Source organism: Rhea pennata, chromosome 5, assembly GCF_028389875.1.
Source record: "Rhea pennata isolate bPtePen1 chromosome 5, bPtePen1.pri, whole genome shotgun sequence".
Lineage (NCBI taxonomy): Eukaryota > Metazoa > Chordata > Aves > Rheiformes > Rheidae > Rhea > Rhea pennata.
Window position 1 is genome coordinate 23,029,627 of NC_084667.1, and position 22,567 is coordinate 23,052,193.

Consider the following 22,567-nt stretch of genomic DNA (forward strand, 5'->3'; position numbering starts at 1 on the left):
TGACGTCATTTATTTAAGTAGAGAGATAAGACTGAGCCACAAAGTCATGACACTTTCAAGATCCATATGCTTGACACAGTCAAGATCCATATGCAAATACAATTTTTCTCAAAGCCTTAATGTGGCTCTGATCTGATGTTCCACTTCAAGCTCACTTCTAACTTACTTAAACATTACTGCTTTTTTAAGAGCAGAAAAAAAGCCTTCTCTCCTTTCTTACTATGCAGTTGTAATGCAATCAGACTGTTCAGAAAATCAGAGTATTTAAATAATGGACTATTTCACATTTTGCAAATGCTGCAGTGATAGTTCATAAATGGATTGTCCAGCCTCTGAATGAATCAACAGTTTGTAAAGACACTCTGGAGCTAGAACAGTTCAGCTGAACCTGCACTACCAAACTAAACCATACTTTTTTCAGTTACAAAAATTGGAATCCCAAAATGATAGCCATCGTATGTAAAATTCTTCAGATTTCAATCATTCATTCTCATGTAAGTTAAACTTAGAGGGAGAATATTAATCAAATCCATCTCCTAGCTGGTTCAGTATTTTGACCCTGTAGCATATTCTCCAATACTTTTCCAGGCTTCTTTTAATTGACCTTAGCAAATCATCTCCCCGCTTCCCTTACATTTCTTCTAGCTCATTTGTCTAGCAGATTTTATTCTTTTTTTCCATCTTTCTGTTCAGAGCACTCCAAGTTATTTGTTTTCAGTTCCACTTTTGAAAGATGACCTTGGTCTGTTGGTGATAGGGCAGCCTTAATGAAGTGAAAAGTATCGAAAAAATATACATTCCAAAAACAAAATTTTGTGAAGTATGAAATTACAAGCAGTACCAGATAAACACTCATTTGGACATCTGTGATCAGGGTCTAATCCTGTGAATTGATAAATTCCGTCAGTTTCAAGCAACTTGTAAAACATGGCCCATAAGGAGTAATGTTACCCTTGCAATAGTAGCCAGTTGAATTTGGATAGCTTCCTTGCCAGCACATTCATGCATCTGGGTTTTTTCTTAGGGGAGCAGAACTGCAATTCAGCCAGCTCTTTTTGACAACCAGAATTCTTACACTAATATTGCAAAAGAATCAAAAACAAGACAGCAAATATCACCTACAGAGCGCAGTCGATATTCTGCTGTCCAGCCAGCCTCTCTCCCCATTATCGCCCTTCTTCCTGCTTTAAGCAGAAAGATACCTGCTGGGCCATTATTTTTTATACAATCTGCTTAATGAGCATTCATGAATGACAAATATATCTGTGGAATTTGAGAAGTGTTTTGCAAACCAAAACAAAAGCCTTAAATGGATCGCATGGAGGAAATGTTATTCAGCTTGTGCTAGCTGTCAGTGTTTTTGACAGTCTGTCTTTTGACATACACTAGTTAACAATTCTTGGTGGGCAGAGGAACTGAAGTGTGAGCAGCTGACTTAAAGAAAGGCAGTCTGGAATTACAGTTTCATTCAGTAAGCAGGCTGACGATCATTTGTATTTTTCCTAATTGTTTTTGAAAGCTTTGCAAATGCTAAGCTTGTGCATGAAATGCTAACAGTGCTTTGATTTTTCCTGGCCTGGACACTAGCCTTCCATCTTTTTTACTGTAGAATTTCATCCAGCAGGAAAATAGCTCATTGGATTAATGTAGTGTCTTGTCATGTTTAGGGACGCTAGTTGTAAATCTGACATAGGAAAGACAAAAAAAAATTAAAAAAAAAGGAAGAGGAAAATATGCATTTCAACATTTCTCTCTTGAAAAACAAATGTGCAATCTGCAGCAAATCTAAATGGCAGAATCAACACTTCCAAGTAATGGGTAGAATTTGTCCTCTAGCTATATTATTCTGAGGCGCATAAGCAACATAATAAATGACACTTGCCTTTAAGAATTATGCATACAATATTACTTATTACACGATTTTATACGTATGACCAGAAAAGCATATGAGTTCCAAAAACAACTAGTAAACTTAAGGCATACTTTCTACAAGTACACACCTTGATTCTAGAAACAGTGGTGTCAGCATGCCTAACCACAACAACTACAAAAGAGCAAATTCTGTTATAACACTCAAAATGATGAGGCTTAAACTTTAATTTATGGTATTAGCAGTGCCACAAAATACACTGAAGAATCCCACACAATTTTTTATCTTTTTAATGGGTCAAGAGATCAATGAGTTGTAAATCCAGTAAACTACTAAATGATTAAATTAATTTTTCAATAGGGCACTGAAACATTTTTGAGATTTGTGTCAAGTCAACAGAGTATTTTAGTGCTTGTATTCGGTTCACTCTCTAAAAAAAATATGGTTTTCCATTTAATTCTACCATATTTAGAGTTATTTTATAGAACATTATTACCATCCTGTAGGATGTAGTTATTCTAATTGTTAGATCCAGTAGGTGTTTTTTTATACAGGCATGTCCCTGACTCCTTTGCTTTTTGCTGTCTGGATAGGTACTAAATGGTTGCTTGAGAAATGTTTGGTTAGAGAGTTTTAGAGTAATTTCTACTTCCCCAAAGTTTGGAAATATCTGAATATTCCCAAATATATCAAAGAGGGCTTTGAATACACAGAGTTGTTACAGCCGAAATTCAGTGTGAAGTTAGATTTAGGGATCTTTTCGGATCCATCTTTACTTATTATTTTGAAACATGTTTATACAGATAGATGTACTGAAAAAGACACCACAAAGCACATAAAATTATAGATCATTAATCAGAGGAATTTTATTTTCTGTCCTTTTTGGAAGTGCTGTAAATGAGACAAATATTTCTACATTTTCATAAGGCATTAAAATTGATTTCCACTGGCCTGTGGGGCACTGCAATTGCAAATAAACTAGCCTGTCTATAAAAATGACAGTACCTTTTAACACTTGCTTTTCTTCTTGCAAATTTCTTATAAACCAGGACTAAAGCTATCTCCAGTTTAACTCCATGGCATTTCACAGCTCATATGCATGCAACTTTGCCTTATGGCACCTTGCCAACACAGACCAAGATGTCACCTCCAACGACCAGCAATGACAAATTCACCAAACTCGTAGTAATTTGGTGAGTTCAGGTCAGTATTTCAGAGAAAACAGTCGTTCTTGCTTTCACAAGGGACAGGCAGACATTTAGCATCTGGGAGAATTTCACGTGCCAGGGACCGGCCCAGCCAACCTGTTTTTCAGCAAAGGGGTCCGTGGCCTCTGCGAGGAGTCCCAGGACACATGCAGCACCTCACACCCACCTGTGCTAACTGACGCCGTGCCACAAGAAAGGCCAGGGTGGTGGGAATGCCCTCAGCTATCACAACAGCCCATCTCTGTGGTAAGGGGAACTCATCTTGTGAGGCCAGCCTGAACTCTCATCAAGGGTTTCCTCCACTTCACTGTGCAACTTCAGTGATCCTAAGCCGAACCATAGATGTGAATTAGGTGGTAAGCCTTCTGCTCAGCATGCAGCCCAAAGGAGCAAGCAGGTCCAATGAATCTATGTCTCACCCGTGTCAATTATCACTTTTCAGCTTGGCATCCTCAGAAGTATATGTTCACAGCAGTTGTGACACAAGTCCTTACATATGCAGCACTGCAGAGCAGAGGTGAATAGCCACATTCAGCTGTTAAGCAGGTTGGAGAGTACATGAAGCCCCAGTACAAGACTGCTGGTTCAGCTTTTTTGGTCAGTTCAACTGTTTATAGGGCTGTAAGAATTCATACCTAAGTGGAACAAAGCTATCACTTAGACTGCTGAGTAAAAATAAGGGTATAGAAGACAATACGATATGTGTCAGCCTGCTATTCCAGTAGACCATTTGATACCAAGTGGCTGTTTAGCCAAGCCATGCCATACCTGGGTTGCTGAATAATTAAGAATTTATTTCTATTTTGGTTTCTGCAACAAGAAGAGCTAATCTAAGCTCAGTTCCATCACTAAGAGAATCCTCCTTTGTAATGAAGTATGTGTTTTTATAAAGAATATGAGTTCTTTTTAAAACAATTCCAAGATAAAGCAAAGTCCATTTTGAGCCTTGCCAAGATGAAGAGGAAAAAAAAAAAAGAGAGAAAGAAATTATTAGCATCTATGTATATGCTCAAGTTTTGTGATTTGAACATGACTAGAAAATATAGCTGATATTTTTGTTAAAGCAAAAAGATGATGTTCTGAACACACAACACTAGAGAAACACTCTAAAATGGCCTGTATGAGATTAGTAACTGAAAATTTAAGATACGGTTTTTACATTTCATTTGCATTGGCTCTGCATTTAAATGCTTTCCCATAAAGATAATGGGTCATATACATAGCTTTATATTCAGTAAAGTTAAATCAGGAATTGATTTGGCTCTATATTCTTTCAGCTACAACTGTAAATACCAGAGTCCTGTCTGCTCTGCATGAATATAAATGGGCTCAGTGGAGTTCTGCCAATTCATAGCAGCACAAAATCAAGGCCAGAGGATCAAAGGGTCTATTCTGTAAGAGCAGGTATTTGTTTCCATGCCACCTTCTTCATAGTGTTCTGAATTATCTGGTGAGTGCTCTCTGCACTAGAATTAGTTGCTTTCATTGGTACTGTGTGTAAATAACTGTATATAATCATACCTTCATGCATTAATAGAAATATATTTAAAACTTTAAAGTCTGAGTCAGATAGATATGTCTGCACCTCTTTTCATTTTCTTAATTGCTATTGTTTTCTTTTTACTATCATTAACTCAGCAAATAATGACTCTTCATCTTAAATCCATGAGGAATAACTCTGAGTATTAATACCTGTGCCTGCATCACGGCCAGCCAAGGAAACAGCCCTTCAGATACCTGTTTCATTCACCACAGAACTCAGGAAGCTCCTCTCCATGGCCCAGGATCCATCAAGACTGTGAAAGGAAACAGCTCCACTGTGATACTCAAAAAGAGTGAAAATATAACTCAGTGGTGTTAATACTAAGTAGATTATCCCTGTTTCTCTGCATAAGATGGATGTCATTAAAGGGTTCCAATTTTGGGGGGATATTCTGCAGTGGCGAATCAAACAGAACCATATAATGAATATACTGAACAACACTTACAGAGCATAATATATAGTCTGAACATTTGGTAAGAGAATCATCTGCCTATGAGAGAAGGAACTGAATGGCTTAATGTATCCCTAATGTACAGGGAAAAATTGTTAATGAAATGAATAGAAAGTACACTTAGAGATTCCAGAGTTGATTTGACCTGAAGATCATTATGAACCTTTGGACAAGTTCTGTCATTGACTGTAGTGGGAATAGCATTCCAATAGAACTGATCTGTACCTTTCTATAAAACACATAAAAAAGCGTACCAAATTTATCATCAGTGAATCATTCAACATACCCACAAAAGCCTATCTCTTTTTATGGCCGATTCTTTGTCTGTAATCTCTGTACATAGTGGCCTCTTAGACTTAGGGTTCCTTATTGTATCTGTGCCATGTATATAAGAAGGTTGTTCTTGTGGGCAGAGGAATCTCTGCCAAGGTTCTTAAAGGCTGACTTGAGTATCTTTGTTCTTTGATCTTTGAGAACCACTTCGTATAGTGGTGCTCAATTTCTTCCCCTTGGAAGAACTTCTTTCCTATCCCTCTGATTTCAGATGTTTCATACACAACATCTATGTTCTACAGAATAAGATGAATTAATAAATAGATCCACTTAGGAATTTTTATCTGAATGTTTCACTAAAAACTTGCAGTTAGTTAGGTCTGAAGATCTTCACTGAAAATATGCTAGGTTCAACAAAATTCTTCATTCAATTCAATTCAGTCCAAATTAAAACAAAAAGATGTTTCTCAAACAACAGCAAAATCTGCTACAAAGTCAATTCTATCAAAATCTGTTTTAACTACAGAACCAGTATGAGTGTAGATGTTAAAAATACTTTCTCATTACCTTCTACCAGCAAGATCCTGTACAAACCAGCTTTGCTACTCAACATACTTCTAATTTTATAACTCTCTCCTTAAACATTTTAGCTAAGACTGCTTGCTTTTTTGTTGTTTGATAATCTCAACCTTAAATTATATCCTTCTAATAAAATTCCTCAAAATAAATTTGGGTTTTAAATTGGGTTTTTAATCTACAAAATGACCAATCCAAATAATTTCCTTTGGAACAACAAAGCATTTTTTTTCTTCTTTTAAATTGCTGACAATGGAGCACCTGGCCTTATGGATTTCGTCCAAAGCATTTAAACAACATGTGGTTCAGTCTCTAATCTACCTGCTCAGGCTCTCTTACTATATTCATCATGTTAGTCCCCTACGTCGGCGATAATGGAGATAGGCCAAGGAGAAAATGCTGGTCAATCAACTTTAACTAATGGAGTTACATCAGAATGAAAAAGACCAATAATACAATTCAGTAATGTAATGTTAAACCAAGCCTCACTAGCAATGTTTCTTTAGTAAGCTGAGAAAAGCTGTTTCTAAACATCCCATGGCAAGAGTACATACTATCTTGTTAGAGATGCAGATTCTTCTCTCTCACCTATACTATGCATAATTTACTCAACTCTAGATCTTCCTGTATTGAGCAATGCTAAGCTTAAGTCCTAAACTGCTATCTGAAATCATCCCCTGTGAAAAAAATGTAAAATCTGACAGCATTTCAATGCCAATTTCTATAACAGATTAGATCACTATTTTATTCTCTTTCTGGAAGACTTTTAGTAGCAGTTAATTTTTTAATTATCAGCAGTTACACAGAGTTAATTTTGATCATCTGTTTTAAAAAGTTTATTGGAAATACGAATATTTATTTCTCTGCAGAACTGAAGCAACCCAGAAGGGACAAAACACATTTCCCAGATTTATTTGCTGGTATAATTGTTTATCTTTGAATAGATAGAAAGATAAGGAGAGGCTGATTCCTCAGCTGCATGAAGTTCTTACCTGCACTGATGAACAAAATAGGGAAAGGCAGTTTTAGGACGAGCCTTGAGTTAGTCAGGAACTGGAGTCAGTATCAAATACAAGTTAAAGTAGCCATACACCTATTCTGAATTGCATCAGCTTGCGTTGGTCTTAAGGAGTAATTATTCCAGCATGCCTAGCCTGAGGCAATACAGGCATCAGCCTACTCAAGGATTCTTCTAGAAAAGGGAATTCATGGCTGTCATTTGAGACATCCTTCCAACTGCCTTGTACAACCTGGAAAATAACAAAGTAGCTGACGACTGGAGCCTAAGAATAAATAAGGCCACAGATGTATACAAAAATCCTATTGGATTTAGGGACAAATCCAGACCTCCTTAGCCAACCTGAATGCACAAGTCCATGTACGTATGTATAAAAGGGAAGGAAATACTTCCTCGCTGGCTGAAGGGCTACTACACAAGCAACTCTTCCTTCTGTTCTGTGCATGTAGTAGGACTAGAAAACAACCTCAGGGCTCCAAGACACTTTGGTGGAACACACAAAACAATCTTGAAGATGTTATTTACAGACCACACAGATAAAAAGATTAAATAAGGGTACAATAGGGAGCTAGATTTACCCCCTAAAAACATTATTCAACAGCACTGCACAGAATGCCATGCAAGGTGCCTCTGACTCAGTCTTCAGCTCCTGCTGACTTTACATCTGTCTCCATTTTCTTCTCTTCAGACAAGCCTGTAATGGACTTCAGCTCAGCTTCAGAAAACTTAGGAGTCAAAGCCACATTGTCGTAATCAAATTCTTCATCAAGTGAGAATGGCTGAACATCATCCCCTAGTAGCTGCAATGAGGAAAAACAGATACATAAATAATATTGCTGCAAGTAATGATAAGGAAGCTCAAAGTATAAACTTTTAATTAATATTTAATTAAACTATTTTTTCAGACTCCAGCACTCTCAGCTGATTAAGTTGTTTTTAAGTAAAAGAATAAATTCAATTATTCAATTTGACCTAATTTAAGCCATTTAATGTGCCCCATTTGTACTGTACTGTTTCTGAATGAATATCATTAGCTAATTTTGCCTGAGGCAAGGAATCTAAAAACCTCCTTTGCACACATCTATTACATTTCTAGCACTTGTAGCAACAGGGCTGCAGGGCTGAAGGGATATGGACAAGTTATATATGACCATGTCAAATTTCAAAGACAGATTCCATATCTTTTAAAATTTGGGCTAGTATTACATAAAATGTGAGTGTACTTGCATTTGATACTAATACAATATGTTTCCCAAAACACAGTTTCAGCAAAGGAAATGCATAAAATGAGCAGAATGACACCTAACTGATTTTCGGTTCTAATAATTTCTTTTAACTATCTCAGGTATGTGAGATTGACTAGTTTAGATTTCTTGGATGATGAACAGAAAGTCTTGTTGCATTTGCCAATATTTGCTTAGTTGACATATTGTATATCAATTCTATAATTTCTCATTGCAATATCTTAGAAGAAACTCTTTGCTTATAAAATAATTTAAATTAGTAACTATGACAAGCTGTACACTGATAAGAAACTGCAGAGGGCCACAGCACAAAAGGGGTATGGTAAGTAGCTACAGAAAATGAATTCCAGAACTACAGGAGAGGTGTATTCGCTATCCAGGCAGTACAGGAATGCTCCCTGTGCTTTGAGGACGTTAGTAGAAAATGTCTAGAAATTTCAGCCATGAAAGATAGCAGATCTGAAGGGCTCTGTGTTTCAACGACAGTCCCAAATCAGCCAAACAATTAAACACATGCTTATTTTCAAATGTCTGATGAATCCTTATATTCAAACCAGTGACTGTGTGTCTGAAGTTAAGCATACATTTACTTGCTTTGTTGAACACGAGGAAAAACACTCCACATCTGACAGTTACTACTCAATTTAGAAACGCAATAACCCACACAATTTCTGGTAACGTTTTGAAAGGTCCGTGGATACAGTTAATGCTATCTAGTAAGTGATAGAGGTGGTAGCTAGATTCTTCTCCAGTGGCTGGGCACCTGATGGTTAGATGTGGCAGTGAATATTCTGCAAGTGTCTACATTCTTGTTAAATCTACTGTTACTACAAGTAAATTGTAATACAGTCTGAGTCACCAGGCAATATTTGTCTGATTTTGCTGAATTTTCATTAAGTGTCTATATTGTTCAATATTTTAGGGATCTGGCTTACACTGGCTTCAATAGGTACTGTAGCATATAAATCATCCTAGGTACAGACCTGTAGACCATATGCATTTATAAATAAGCAATCAACCTTTGTGAACAGAACTGGTCTAGCAGAAGGTATTAATACAGCATGCAAACATTGTCTTGTTTATATCCACAGATGATCACAGGTAAATCATAGTTAATTTTTATAAATAGCACGTTCAAAAAAGCTTACATGGGGCAAAACATGCACGTAAGCTCTCTTTTCCCATCAAGGCTATGGTCAGTTCCTCCACCTGCTCACCATAGTCACGTCCAGTTTCATCTTCCCCGTGGGCATAGCTTACTAAAACTCCATGTCAGAAAGGGTACCAGCAATTGGGTTTCATTAATACTTGTATTTCCTTTGCTGAAGGCCAGAACATCCTTCTAAAATATGATGTAATATACAAATATTTTTCAGTTACTTTGGTTGTAACAGTGCTTGTTGCCTCATCTGTAAGTAACTTAAATCATAGTAATTTAAATTACAGTAAACCTTCATTGGGATTCTACAAAATCAAATCTATCCTTCCTGCACCAGCATAGTAATGGAAAGTATACATTTATTCATTGTGCCTTTGTCTTGACCTTCATTTCATTCCAGTAATATTTCATGCAGAGGTAGAGAAAGACTGGAAAAACTTTTGTTAAAAAAAATATTGTTACCCATTCATTGCACATTCAAAAAAGTTTATTCACATTGTATATTTATCTGTGTGCTCTCAAAGCACTGAGGATTCTTTTCTTCTTCTCCCAAAAAGCCATTCATCTCAACCTTCCACGCAGACAAGCAATCTAAAATTTTTAGACTGCAAACTGCAATTCTGATCTACTTCAAAAGAAAGACATTTTTGCAAAAAGAAAGACAACTGAATCCTCTGAGCTGATCAAGTTATTATCTTGTTATTGTTGCCTAAGGAGATGAAAGAAATATGTGAATTCCAGGTGTCTCATTTAACATCTAATTGAAATCTTTTTGGAAGCTCTCTGGGAATAGAATTTTGCTCTATTAAAAAACTGCCAGTTTGCTTAAGATTGCCCATGTAATTTACTCAGAGACACATCTGAAGAAAGAATCATTTTCATTCACAGCCCCTGCATGTCCAAATTAAAGAAGAAAAGAATGTAATGTTCATATTAATAACTGAAGTATTTTGCCTAAGGCTGTTTTATAAAGTAATCTTGTAAATAAAATACCTTAAAGTTGAGACTTTCAAAAGTCTATTAATTAAGAACCAAGCAACTTGGTTCTTTTTATTAATGTGTGGAGTTACAGTTAACTGACCAGCTTGATTCTGTCCTTCTAAAACCTGTATTTCTGTGTAATTATGGGCACTCTATGATTCACTTATTCAAATTATGTAAAGGATACACACACACTGATGAATTCATTGTCTACTCAAGAGAAAACTGACTCGGTCAATACAGTTAAATTTAAAAAACTATTTTTTATGAAATAAATTATTAAGCAGAAATAGATGAGGGCATAAATATCTGGGTAGGGGAGGTAAATGTGCTGTGATAATGTACTTCAACCACAGAGTGAGTGCAATTTCAGTTTGCAGTGGTCTGTGGGAGTTCATGTATGCTGCACTGTATATATCAAAATCCAGGAATATATCTATGCCAAAAACCAGGGAAGAGATACAAAGCAAAGCTGCTAGCCAAAACAGACAGTTTACTGAGTCATTCACTAAGCCTCTTTTCTTATTGAAAGCCTCTTCCCAACAGCATTTGATAGAGGAATCATTTTCAGGGAGAGGAGTTTTTCTTTAACAATTAGGCAAATTACATTGGATCTTAATAGAGCTTATTTTTGTATATTAAACTTTCACTAGCAATACATTAAGAAATATACACATTCCTCTGAAGTTTCTCATAAATACATCCATAGCACAGACTCTCCTATATCTACATTGCACTATTAAATTTTGTTTATTTTTCACAGGACATGGAAAACCAAACTACAGACTAGGCAGTCACATTCTTTTGCCTTTCCATAATGGGCTTGTTTTGATGGATAGAGAACTGTGTCATTTCAAAGTGGGGATGTCTCTAGGGAATATCTTTTTCCCATCCTAAACAAGTCCTGCCATAAGCAACATAAGTCTTAATTTTCAAAGCTGTGACAATTTGGAATATTTAGGGATTTTTAAATGGACCTGTTCAGCCTTGACAGTTCTGAAAATCAGGCCACAGTTATAATGTCTAAATGAAGGTACACATATGTGTATAATTTAGGGGAAAGAGTGCCTTCATCTTAAGTATTGAGCAGCCTGACACCAAACAAATAGTTGTGGTAATCACACATCTTTATTCTTGAAAAATGCAATAAGCCCTTTGTCAGTCTAAGAATACCCAATTTCTCTTGCCTAACTCAAGTTTTTCTCAAATGGAAATGAATTTTGCATGCAGTGGGATCTTCATCCATTTCTCACAAATTATAGCTTTATGAACACGGCAGGCTCCTACAATCCTCTTTCCTTTGCAGTTCTAATATAGAAAAGTTACCAGATGAGCAAACTGTAATACCTCATTCTAGATCTTTTTGTGTACCAATGGATATTTCTAAAGGCAAAAACTTCCGTGAATTACTTCCATGCTTAGAGAAAACAGTGAGTATTCTTATTCATAGATTTGTGAGTATTACAGTTTGAAAGGTCATTTCAAAACATTTACTTTTTCCCAAAGCAGGCTTGTTCTTTACAGTCAGTTTTTAAGAGTTTATTGCAAAGAGCCAAACACAATTGAACTCAGGAAAGGAGGCATCATATGCACTGCAAAAACATCAATTCTTTATTGGTCACACATCATTTATAAACTTAATTTAAGTCCCATGGGACATCAATAAACATATGAAACTATCAAAATTGCCCAGTTTTAGCCAGAAGCTAGCTGCAGATTCTATTATAATGATCAGGCAAGGGAAAGAGCAGTAACGAATTCTTTTCAACAGAAACATCCCTGAAAGTTAATGCTCATACCAGCTATTTGGATAGGAAGCTTAATGACTTAAAATAAGCCTGTGAGCAGTCCATACCTTTTTTTCCTAGTTTGAATAGAACTGAAATTCTGAGGGAAAATGGCAATTTTAAATTAAAGTTTTTATTGACTGTTTCTGATTAATAGACTGAGACTCCATAATGCAAACCTCTCAACAACAGACCTAGACAATGCTGTTCCTCAGCAGCACCTTGCGACCACACATTTCCATGAGGACTAATCCCAATTCTGATCACAGTGTATTCTAAAATCTTTTTTCTTTTAAATGTCACATTAGATGTACTATTCATTAACTGTTTGTTGCAGAAGATGATTCCTACATTCAGCCCAATGAGAATGGCAGTATGTTGTAAAATCATGAAATCACTGGGAATTAAATGGTCCATCATTCTATGTAAGGTATGAATTGTTAAAAGGTCAGGAACTGCAAAAGTTTACTTCAGTACTCTGTGAGTTACATCAATCAAATATAAAAAAGTCTACACAAAGTTTAAAGTCAGAAATAAGAAAAAATGTAGGCTTATATAATAGCAGTGTGCAACACAAAACAGTAACTTTTCTATCAGAGTATTTATCTCATGTCTTTTAATGTATTTAAGAATTCATAATTAATTTTAAAATCTGCTGTTAACTTACAGCACATACTCTATCTATATTCCCCTGTTCTTATGGGGAAATAAGGTTAAAAAAAAAAGTGTGTAAATAATTCTGACCTCATACCTCTTGTGTTTTGTTGTCCACTGGTTGTATAACTGGCAAGGTCCTGAACTTCCGTAGAATAGGCTGATCAAAAGAAAGTGGGCAGCAAGTCACTGTCTGTTCCACTTCTCCTGGAAGAACTAATGACCCTGCTGAATACAAAATACACAACTTTATCTTTCCATTCAATATCTAAATAAGCAAAATTATGTCTAAAGTCCTGCAATGCTCAGAGCCAGGAGCTTGTTAGTCAAAGGGTGCTGTACTCTTATTGTTGTTTAATATATAATATAGGTAGTTCTCTTTAAAACAGATGCAGTCTTGGGCTAAAATCTAGATCATAAAATAGACTATACTAAAGAAAAAACAAATTTGATCAAAAATAGATAGCTAACTCCTCTTTCTTGAGGATGCTGAACTAAAACCCTGGATCAAGAAACTCCTAAATTCAGATAAAATGTGGGATTAGATTAATCCCTTTCATAACAAGGAAAGAAAGTCCTGAGCAGACACATCTGCAGTAGGAGTTACAAAATGCTAAACTGAACCCTCATCTTGCTATTGATTAGCAGGGCAGTTTATTTCAATTCTCTTTTGCTAGAGTTTCAACACCTGTACATTGGGCATAAAGAATCTTTTAAAAGCTTTTACCACATTCCTCTGAAATTTTAAGTAAAAATACTTGATAAAAGTAATAATATCCCCCATTTGACTATACAGTGCCAGATGTCCCTGTTTTTTAAGGATATTTCATGGGTATTTGTTCCTCTCTCAGCTTTCCAAAAAGAGGCACTTGAGAAGACTTCCTTACACCTGGGATAGGAGGACACATATGCCTTTCTACGCTAGCAGGATTTGGTCCACAATTCACAAATGCATAGACCTTCTGAATGACATTTTCTTAAGCTAAATCTTCCCACTGGGAACAACAGTTTGCTTTCTGTGGCAGTGCTGAAGGAGATGCCTTAGGTTTAGAAATATCTTTTAACATGAATCAATCTCAGCACTGCTATAGCATGAATGTGTCCATCTTCTCACAATAATGTTTTTCTGAAGAAATTTAAGGAAAGTATGTCTCACAATTTAGTTGAAGGACTAGGTAAATATACCTCCTATTTTTTCTAGCTGATGTACAAGTTTCTTTACAGCTTTATACTAGATTTTAGTAGCTTGATTCCCTCTTGAAATCTCAGAATAAACTTTCAAAGTGTTGCCTAACTGTCAAAAAATGGAAATAACAGGAGTGGACACAGATCCAGTGTGAAAAGAAAGAAGTGGCCCTGTGTCTCTACATGCACACCTTCACAACAGTAGCTGAGTTATAGATCTGTCATACTCCTGTAAATTTGAATTTGAAAAAAATGATTTCCTAGCTAGGCCCTTCTGAAAAATCCATGATCAAATTCTTCATTCAATTTTTCTTCTGGTATTTGTATATAATTTCAAAGCCAGTAGGGCTAACCACTTTTAATTTCTAAAGTAGAATGTTGTTTAATAAAGAGCTGAAGTTCACACCCTTGAGATCTCATCTTATTCCCAAATTTTCATCTTTTGGCTCACAATTCACATCAAGTGGTTTCCAACTTTCAGCCCTATTCTCTTGGTTACTTATATCTATCTCTAGCCATTTATGCACTTGCAGTACTTGTTCTCAACATAGTAGCTGAGCTCACTCTGTTTCAGTTATTTGAGAAAGCTTTCTGAAAAACAGAGTCCAGTCTATAGGTATATGTCATGTCTTCACATGCTCTGCAACTGCGAGTTTCATTCTTTCATGATTGGAATCCAAAACTATTTGTACAGGACACAAGATGTGAGTGCTCATCCAAAGGCAATGGGGATCTTCTGCTATTGTTGCAAACCTGCATCCTAAACATATACTCTCAATGAAGGAAGGCAGGCCTGGAGATCAAAATGTTTGTACCACCTCCCGAATGGTCATTATTTCTGTAGTAGGAGCTAATTCCCATTGCTCCACCCCAACAGGCCAATCTGTGGAAAGAAGATGAGCAGGAAGCAATCTTATGTAACAGTCTTGGCAGTGGCTCAAAAAGAAAACTCTTAAAATTAGGACAACAGAAGGAAATTTATTTTTGCTTTTAGCAAGAAGTGCTTGTCATACTCAGAATGTCAGTTCCAATTTTTTAAGGCTTGTTAGTAATGCAAACAATGTTTCAAATTTCCTTCAATCACCCCATAAGAACATGGTAATCAACCTTTGTTTGCCAGTAGACATGCCAGAAATGAGCTTTGTCTCTCTATTCTGGCTGTGTGACAGCATATGAAAGTCTAATCGGTAAATGCTGCTTTCCCTGATAATGTTTAATCAAGAAACTCCTTCAGAGAGAAAAATTAGGGAGTTTTGACAGTCCTCCTTCTCGGTGGGACTCCCAAAGGAACTGTAGGCTATAGTAAGTTCCAGCCAGTACCTCACAGCTGGTTCAGGCTGATGCTACATCACTAGTGGATGATGATCCTAATTAAGCTGCTAATTATGTTCTCTGTGGAGGTGATTAATTAGCAACAGGAATGCCTTGGATATTGCCAATGGCACCATATATAGAGATAATTGAGGAGGCAGTGATATCAAAATCCTGAGAAGAGGTTTTGGAATGTCTCTCCTAATGCTGCAAGAATCAGCCCCCTGGCTGATGTAGCAGTGACATCCTGGGATCTTACTCAAGACCACCACGGGGTAGCAGGGCAGGTTTGGAAACAGAGCTCTTAATTTTAGTCTCCTCCCTCCCCCCCATGATGGATCTACAGAAACTGATTACTGCATCTGTGACCACTGCTGTGTTGGTTTCTTTGCTCGTTTAATACCATTGCAATAATAATTAAAATTATAGAATGAAAGATGTTGGTACAAATCTGATTTAAACTCACAAGAGTCAAGAAGTTTAAAGTCTTTATGCCTTCATCTTTACTGCATCCCAGACAATGTGTAGCTATAGATAGACCAGCTCAGGCTTTCACTTTCAGATGCTACATTTGACAAAAATAGCATTGATGGAAGCCGAGGAGATAGGAAGTGCTAAAGGAAAAAGCTTGAAAGCTAGGTTTTGCCATCTCCTGTGATTCTCAGGCTTCAGGCTGTTAGCCCCAAAGAGCTGCCTTGTGTGAAATCATCTCAAAGCAGTGTTAAATTGGTTGCAGAGACTGAAGGGGAAAAAAAAAGAAGGAGATTCACAGGCGGGGGAAGAGCTCCATATTTGAAAAAATCCACAGAATTTAATTCTGAATCCTGTTCCCCAAGCTTATCTTCCTGAATGCAAATATGGGTCCAAAATACAAATGGGAAAACACAGATTAGGTAAACAACAGATATGGATATAATTTGCCCAAAGAACCATTTGCTTAGTTAAACAATCAAATAGTAGTGCTTGGCCTCTGCTTCAAAGTAACTAAGTCACCCAGATTCTCTACAACTTCTGTGAGGTTATAGATAATAGGGACTTTCTAAAAACAAGTTTGCAGTATTTGAAGCTTCCAAGCCAGATCAGACAAGACTGCGGTATCCTTGCCTATGTATCCTCACCCATGTAACATTCTATCAGTCCTATTGTTACTTGCCTCTGTATTTAACAAATACCACACTCAAGGTCTCCACATATGCATCTTATATATTTTGTGTTTTATGCAAATATTCCATATTATTAACCAACCATTCTTTGAGCCTGCAGAAGGTGATCTGTCAGCAGTCTTGAAAAGGAAATCTATTGCCAAAACATTAGTCCTAAGCCTTCTCCCAAGAGAAAGCCTGATGATTTGTATTATTGCCTTAAGCTACTTATAGTTGGAGATTAAATTTAATGAGAAAGAGAGATTAAACAGCCCACCATCCACATGCTGTCTCTACACTACGGGTTAAAGCTATGGCTTAGGGAAGCAATTTTACTTCGCCAGTCAGGGTTTATTGTGCCAAAGTCCCACGATGCAAAGCTCTCCCTTGGTTTCAGGCATACGGCCCAGTGCTGTCTACAGAAAACAGCTACAGTATACTTGCACACTGGCTGAATCTATGGGCTGTTTTGTTCATAAGAAGCAGCTGTTCATACCTTAAAAGACATTGCATATAGGACAAACAAAAAAAGAAAAAGAAGAAAAAAAGGAAAACCTACTAGAGTGATTCTCCTAGGGCCTCCCCCCAAAGCACTGGTTTAGATGGGATGTTTTAACACCTATTTTCTATCATGCTTTTGACACTGCCAACTTTGAGCCACTTCCCCCTAACTGTGAATATTTATTGTACTGAGGTACAGTTGCTAACTAGGCTAACTGGTCTGTTCTTAAAGCTAAATGAAGTAGAGATACTGAGATGTTGCCAGAATAGAAGAGAGAAAAGTAGAGATAAAATCTTGTTGCAATTATATTAGCAAGGTGTGGTATTCCTTACTGGATGCCCTAGCTTGTTTTGCCAATATAACGCTAAGACTACTGTTTGCTTTGAATATTGGTGGCAGCATATAAAAAAGCCTGCAGCAGAATGCCTTACAGATTTGTGTAACACTTTGCCTTATTTATAAACTACTTAGAGTCCTTCAGAATGAATCCTTCATTAAGGTGGTCATTAGGAATATTATTTTATATAACTTTATTATTACAAACAATAATAGAGATACCATTTTTTTAATTTGCATTTTGTTACATTGCTGTCTACAGGAGTGAGGATTATACCTCTGTAATCATGAAGCCTATCAAGTTAATTTTATCATTTAAGACAAATATCGAACTATGAGGCCTATTTTCTGCATGCTAACTTAGGAGGCTAGGGGAAATTTTTCATCTTGACTCAATAACTATCTCCAGTGAAGCCCTGGGCAAGACCCAGGCTGTGTGTTTTCCAGGTATAAATTTGGATGCTGTTTGCTTTCCTTACAGAGCTTACAGGAATAATTAGCTCCTGGCTGTGCAGTGTTTCAGGGTTATAAAATACAATATAAATGCTTAATGTTGTTATTACGGGCACTGTAGATTGCTTGGGGTGGATATGGCTTCCTTCTGCACTGAGACAGTTTGTGCAGAGAATGCTCTCTGATGGGAGGAGCTGAGGAGAGCAGATACTGAAAGCCAAATCAAGTATCACATAAAAAACTGGTAGTTAGCACAATGATAATCTACAGTAGTGATGGTATAATGTTATGATTATTATTTTTATAATCACCAATAAAAGCAGTAACTGAAAGATTTTCCAAATATACTGGCATAAAGTGATATTCAGACAGTACAAGCAGATGATCATTTTTGTAATTCTCAACTTGTTTAAATGCAATCTGTTTTACTATGTGTTTCCAAATATTTCTGATTAACATTGAGTCTCAGGCATAAATACATACACATATGCACAAATAAACATAAATGATTGAAAAGAGTCAGGCATGGTGTGGAAAGTGGCATTGTAAACTATCATCAAGCTCTATCAGAGCTCTTTTTGACTCATTGTCCTGCTTGCTATTTTGGTGTTGGACATACCATTCAACTTTGTGGCCTGTTCTGAACTACAGATATCTGGGAATTTTTTCACTGAACTAGATAGGACCACAAGCCTCATTTCATTATGATACAAGTGAAATTTAAGGTTAAGTTTCCATCAGTAAGCCCCATTTTTTAACCAATAAAAATTATAAAATGAACTCAGAATAGTGTCCTACAAAGGGAAAAAATGCTGCACATGCTTCTATGTGGAAAAGAAATCCTTGATTTCTGTACTTGATACAGGACCTCTATCTTAATCCCTGCATTTTGAAATGCCCGGGTTAGAGGAAAGAATGCTGTAAACTTGATTTAGGTTGTTTTATTGCTGTCTTGCGAGTTACAGCCAAGCTCTAAATATTTGTCAATTGGAAACCTGTAAACTTTCTGTATGGGAATTCTGGACATACAGAAAGCAAAGATTAATCAAACAGTTAACAGATTAGACAGACTAATCAAATGGCAATAACCAAGGACCCAAGGAACAAAATCCTGCTCCGACACAGCTTTTTTCAGTGACCTTAGACAAATCCCTTTATCTGTATGTCTTGGTTTCCTTGTGCACTCACAGGTATCTATGAGGAAAATAGATTTAATCGTGAAAAGATCTTCAATTTTGGTGGTGATAAACTATTTACTTTTTTAGAGTTACGAGAGTTCAAATTATTATAGATGTGTGGAATAGTTTAACAAAACTTGAAATCCCTACAATTGGAGTTCCTGGAGAACTTCACTGTGCTTTCAAAATTAATCTAATCTATATTAAGCCCAGGATGAAATCATTTTAATGAGTAAGGACAATATATTCATTAAATATTTCCACTTTACAGACCTTTCTCTTAGAAACAACATTACTATTTGGAGAAACCCTTTATAATCAAAATAAGTTCAATACTAAATAGAAGTATGGAAAAATGTAGAAACGTTATTAAAAAGTATTTTGTAATTTTGAAAAATCTTGGGAAAAAAATCGCTTCTTACCAAGACACAGTATAATAAAGACTGTTCGAAACATTTTCTCATTACCTGTTAGAGTAAGTCATGGTTTAATTTTGAGGTGTTGGGAATTTTCTAGCATTGGAAAAACTGAGGGAATATATCCTTTTTAGAGGGGAAAGTGTTCTGCTAAACAATGTCTCAGAGCCATGAAAAAAAAGGAAAATCAATACACTTGAATACAAAGGCAGACAATGATTATGAAGGAAAAACCTACCACTGTATGTCTCTTCATCTGTGTCAATGTCTTGCAAATCTAAGTACTTGTCCACCTGCAGGAAAAGTCCAAAATCAGACTTTTGACTTTTTTGACAAAATCAGAAAGTAGAATTCCATTCCTTTCTATATAAACTAGAGCAAAGGAAAAATCATTAAATTGTCTCCATCTTCTCCATTTCCTCCTGAATTTTTCCAAGACAGCTCTTTTTGAAATGTATAACCCAATGAAAATATTTTTAAGTATAGCCAACAAATTGTTGCCAGAGTTGGCATATCAACTGCAGTGAACTTTCAGGAACTTTGTGGGAAGATGGAAGAATAAAGCAGTTTCATAGAAAGGAGTTACATGATAAGTTAGTCGGCAGTTTTGCAAGCTCATTGCATGTGAAACAGACACAGTAAATGCTATAAGCAAAGGAGACCCTGATCCTTCTATTTTGATACTAATGATGAACTGAATGGAAAATGTCCAGAATACGCCTCTCTTACTTGAGGAAGCACTCTGCATAGATGCATTGGGTAAGAGCGAAAGTCCTTCCTAGCCTTTATGATCAATGTAAAAAGCTGGCAGAATCTTACAAATATTCAAAAGAGACTCTTAACAGCAAACTGTGAAGAGAAACAGAGCAAAGATTTCCTTCAGCTCCTTCCCTAAGTGGGTCGTGCAGCACTTGAACAGTTTTCCCAGAAGTTTGTGGAATCTCCCCACTTTGAGGCTTTGAAGGCTTAGCTAAACAAAGCCACAGCTGACCTGATCAATTAAGCATAAAAAATGTCTATAAGTAAAATGGCATCTTTTCTTTTTTGAGTTTGGGTTTTCTTTTGCTGTTTTCAGTTTGTAGAAAGCTGAGATAATCATCTACAAATTGTAAACTTTGGAACTCTGCAATCTTGCTACCTGTAAAATATGGAAAGTCTTAAAAGGATTCTGTCTGACTCAAAAACTAGAGTTCTTTTTCACTTATCCCACAACTCTGATCACTTTAGCTAAAGCCTAGGAAAACAGACCGTCCTTGCAGAAGAGACTAGAACATAATGACTTGGAACAAATGGGAGAGTAATTTAAAGAACACAAATTGAGACAATTCTCATTCTCCCTAAAAAGTATCCCCCAAAAGCCCTAAAAGATCTAGTTTATTGAGCTAAAACAGGGGAAGAGCACAAACAACAATTTTTTAAAGTCAGAATTAGCATCTTCAAACTGGAAGCCTTTACAGAGAGTGAAGAAAAGTTATGGGCTCTGTGAACAGTTTTGCCATGGAGGATTTACTACATGCACCACACAATTTTCTGTGTTTCTATGCAGTAGTTACAGATGCTCGTAGATCTTTTTTTCCAAACTGATTTGACACTGTTCTCATTCACACTTACACAACCCTTATAGTATAAAAGTACACATTCATTAACATTTCAAAAAACGTTGTATAGTGATGCTGTCATTCCTCTTTCCTGCTGGTGGAGAAAAAACCCCAAATTGTGAATACTTCGTAAATGAATGAGACAAAAATTAGTCATGTTTTCCTCATAATCCCCACCTTGAAGGACATCAAAGAAAACCTCACCTTCACTCTTTCAGACAGACTGAGATTGTTTCCATCAGGGCCACCAGCTTTCCAGCACTCAGTCATCTCCATCTGTACGTAGGCAAGCAAAAATATTTATATGCATGAAACAGAACCAAAATCACAATCAAAGCTCCTACTGATTTACACATACGGACTCTTTACACTGTATTTAAAATGTAAAAAAAAAGTGAGTGCAATACTCCTTAAAATAGAATATACATAGGTAATACTACACAGGTTCAGACTGAATCCACTGGAACAACAGTATGTATTATCACAGTATACCTAAAAAACAGTGTTTAGAACAAAAGCACTGTTTTCCGTAGTAGTTTTTCCCTCTCCTTTCCTCAGGGCAGGTTTAAATGTTACAGTGGCCAATCTATTGCATTATAAACTCCTCCTGCTACTACGCCAGCAATCTTTCTAATGCATTGTACTATTACTGTATTTGTTTCTCAAATTGCTAATTGAACAAAAACATGCAGTGGCTGCAACTTTTGTTCTGTAGCAACAAAGACAAAAAATGAAGATGTTCCATTAAATAAATAATGGAATGGATAATGGAAGCTGCACATTGCTTTATGGGTCAGAAATTCACATCCAAATGGTTACAGTAAGAGACCCCAAAGCAGCCTATCCCAACGAGACAATCACATTCTTCATGAAAAAAATGGCAGAAAGATCCTCGTCACTGTTATTATATAATCAACTGAAAGAAAGTGATTGTTTTAAAAACTGTGCTTAATTCAACCTCAAAAGCGTGTGCTAGTACAGAGGAAAAATGACAGTTTTTGCTCTTTGACTGACGTGGTAGCCACAGCTTTTCAGGTCACTTAAGTGTGTTGCTCTGTACATTATACAATATGATCCTCTACTTCTTTTATAATAAAATGTTTAATGAAGGGAATTTTTGATCACAGCCCATCATTTGTTTTTCAGGCAGGAAGGCAGAAGTTCTTAACAAGAAAACTCACAGATTTCCACCTTTCTCTTTCTAGATGATGTCTACTGTTTTCCTGTCCCTACACATTAAATCCATAATCTTGTGGGTTTGAGAAGGTTAAAAATGCTTCCTGACTGCATACTGTTTACTTTAGGTAGCTGAAGCAATCTAGTTCCAGTAACACAGAATTCCATCCTTGCTAATATCCCCAAGAAGCAAAGTAAATCTATGCACACTCTGTCCACACTAACTACACTCTCAAGACTTTCTCCGTTCTTGCCATGCCAACCTCCACTGTTAACAGCAGCCTGCAGTGAAAACATTAAAATGCTCTTTACAGGATTCCTTTTTTATCAGTCAGATTGTGACAGCTCTTCAGTAGAGCAAATGCCACTGCCAAATGTGATCCCTGCAGGTACTTCTGTGTTACACACTACAGTAGTACTTTAAATATTTGCCTCAGATGGGATAATACCATCAGCCTCTAGCATTTGGATTGTGTATCTCCCCATATTTTTATCTTTTTTAATGT

At 36.4% G+C, this 22,567-nt stretch overlaps 1 protein-coding gene across 2 annotated transcripts in view; it reads right to left on the reverse strand.

Moving 5' to 3' along the window:
- Nucleotides 1-6,075: 6,075 nt before the first annotated feature.
- Nucleotides 6,076-22,567, reverse strand: part of IFTAP (intraflagellar transport associated protein) — a 40,999-nt gene continuing 24,507 nt past the window's right edge. For both annotated transcript variants that reach the window (XM_062576897.1, XM_062576898.1), the window contains 4 exons: nt 21,090-21,161; nt 19,526-19,580; nt 12,862-12,992; nt 6,076-7,739 (listed from right to left, as the gene is read on the reverse strand). In XM_062576897.1, coding sequence (XP_062432881.1) covers nt 7,575-7,739; nt 12,862-12,992; nt 19,526-19,580; nt 21,090-21,161 — 423 coding nt within the window. In that variant the 3' untranslated portion in view covers nt 6,076-7,574. The remainder of the gene's footprint in view (nt 7,740-12,861; nt 12,993-19,525; nt 19,581-21,089; nt 21,162-22,567) is intronic.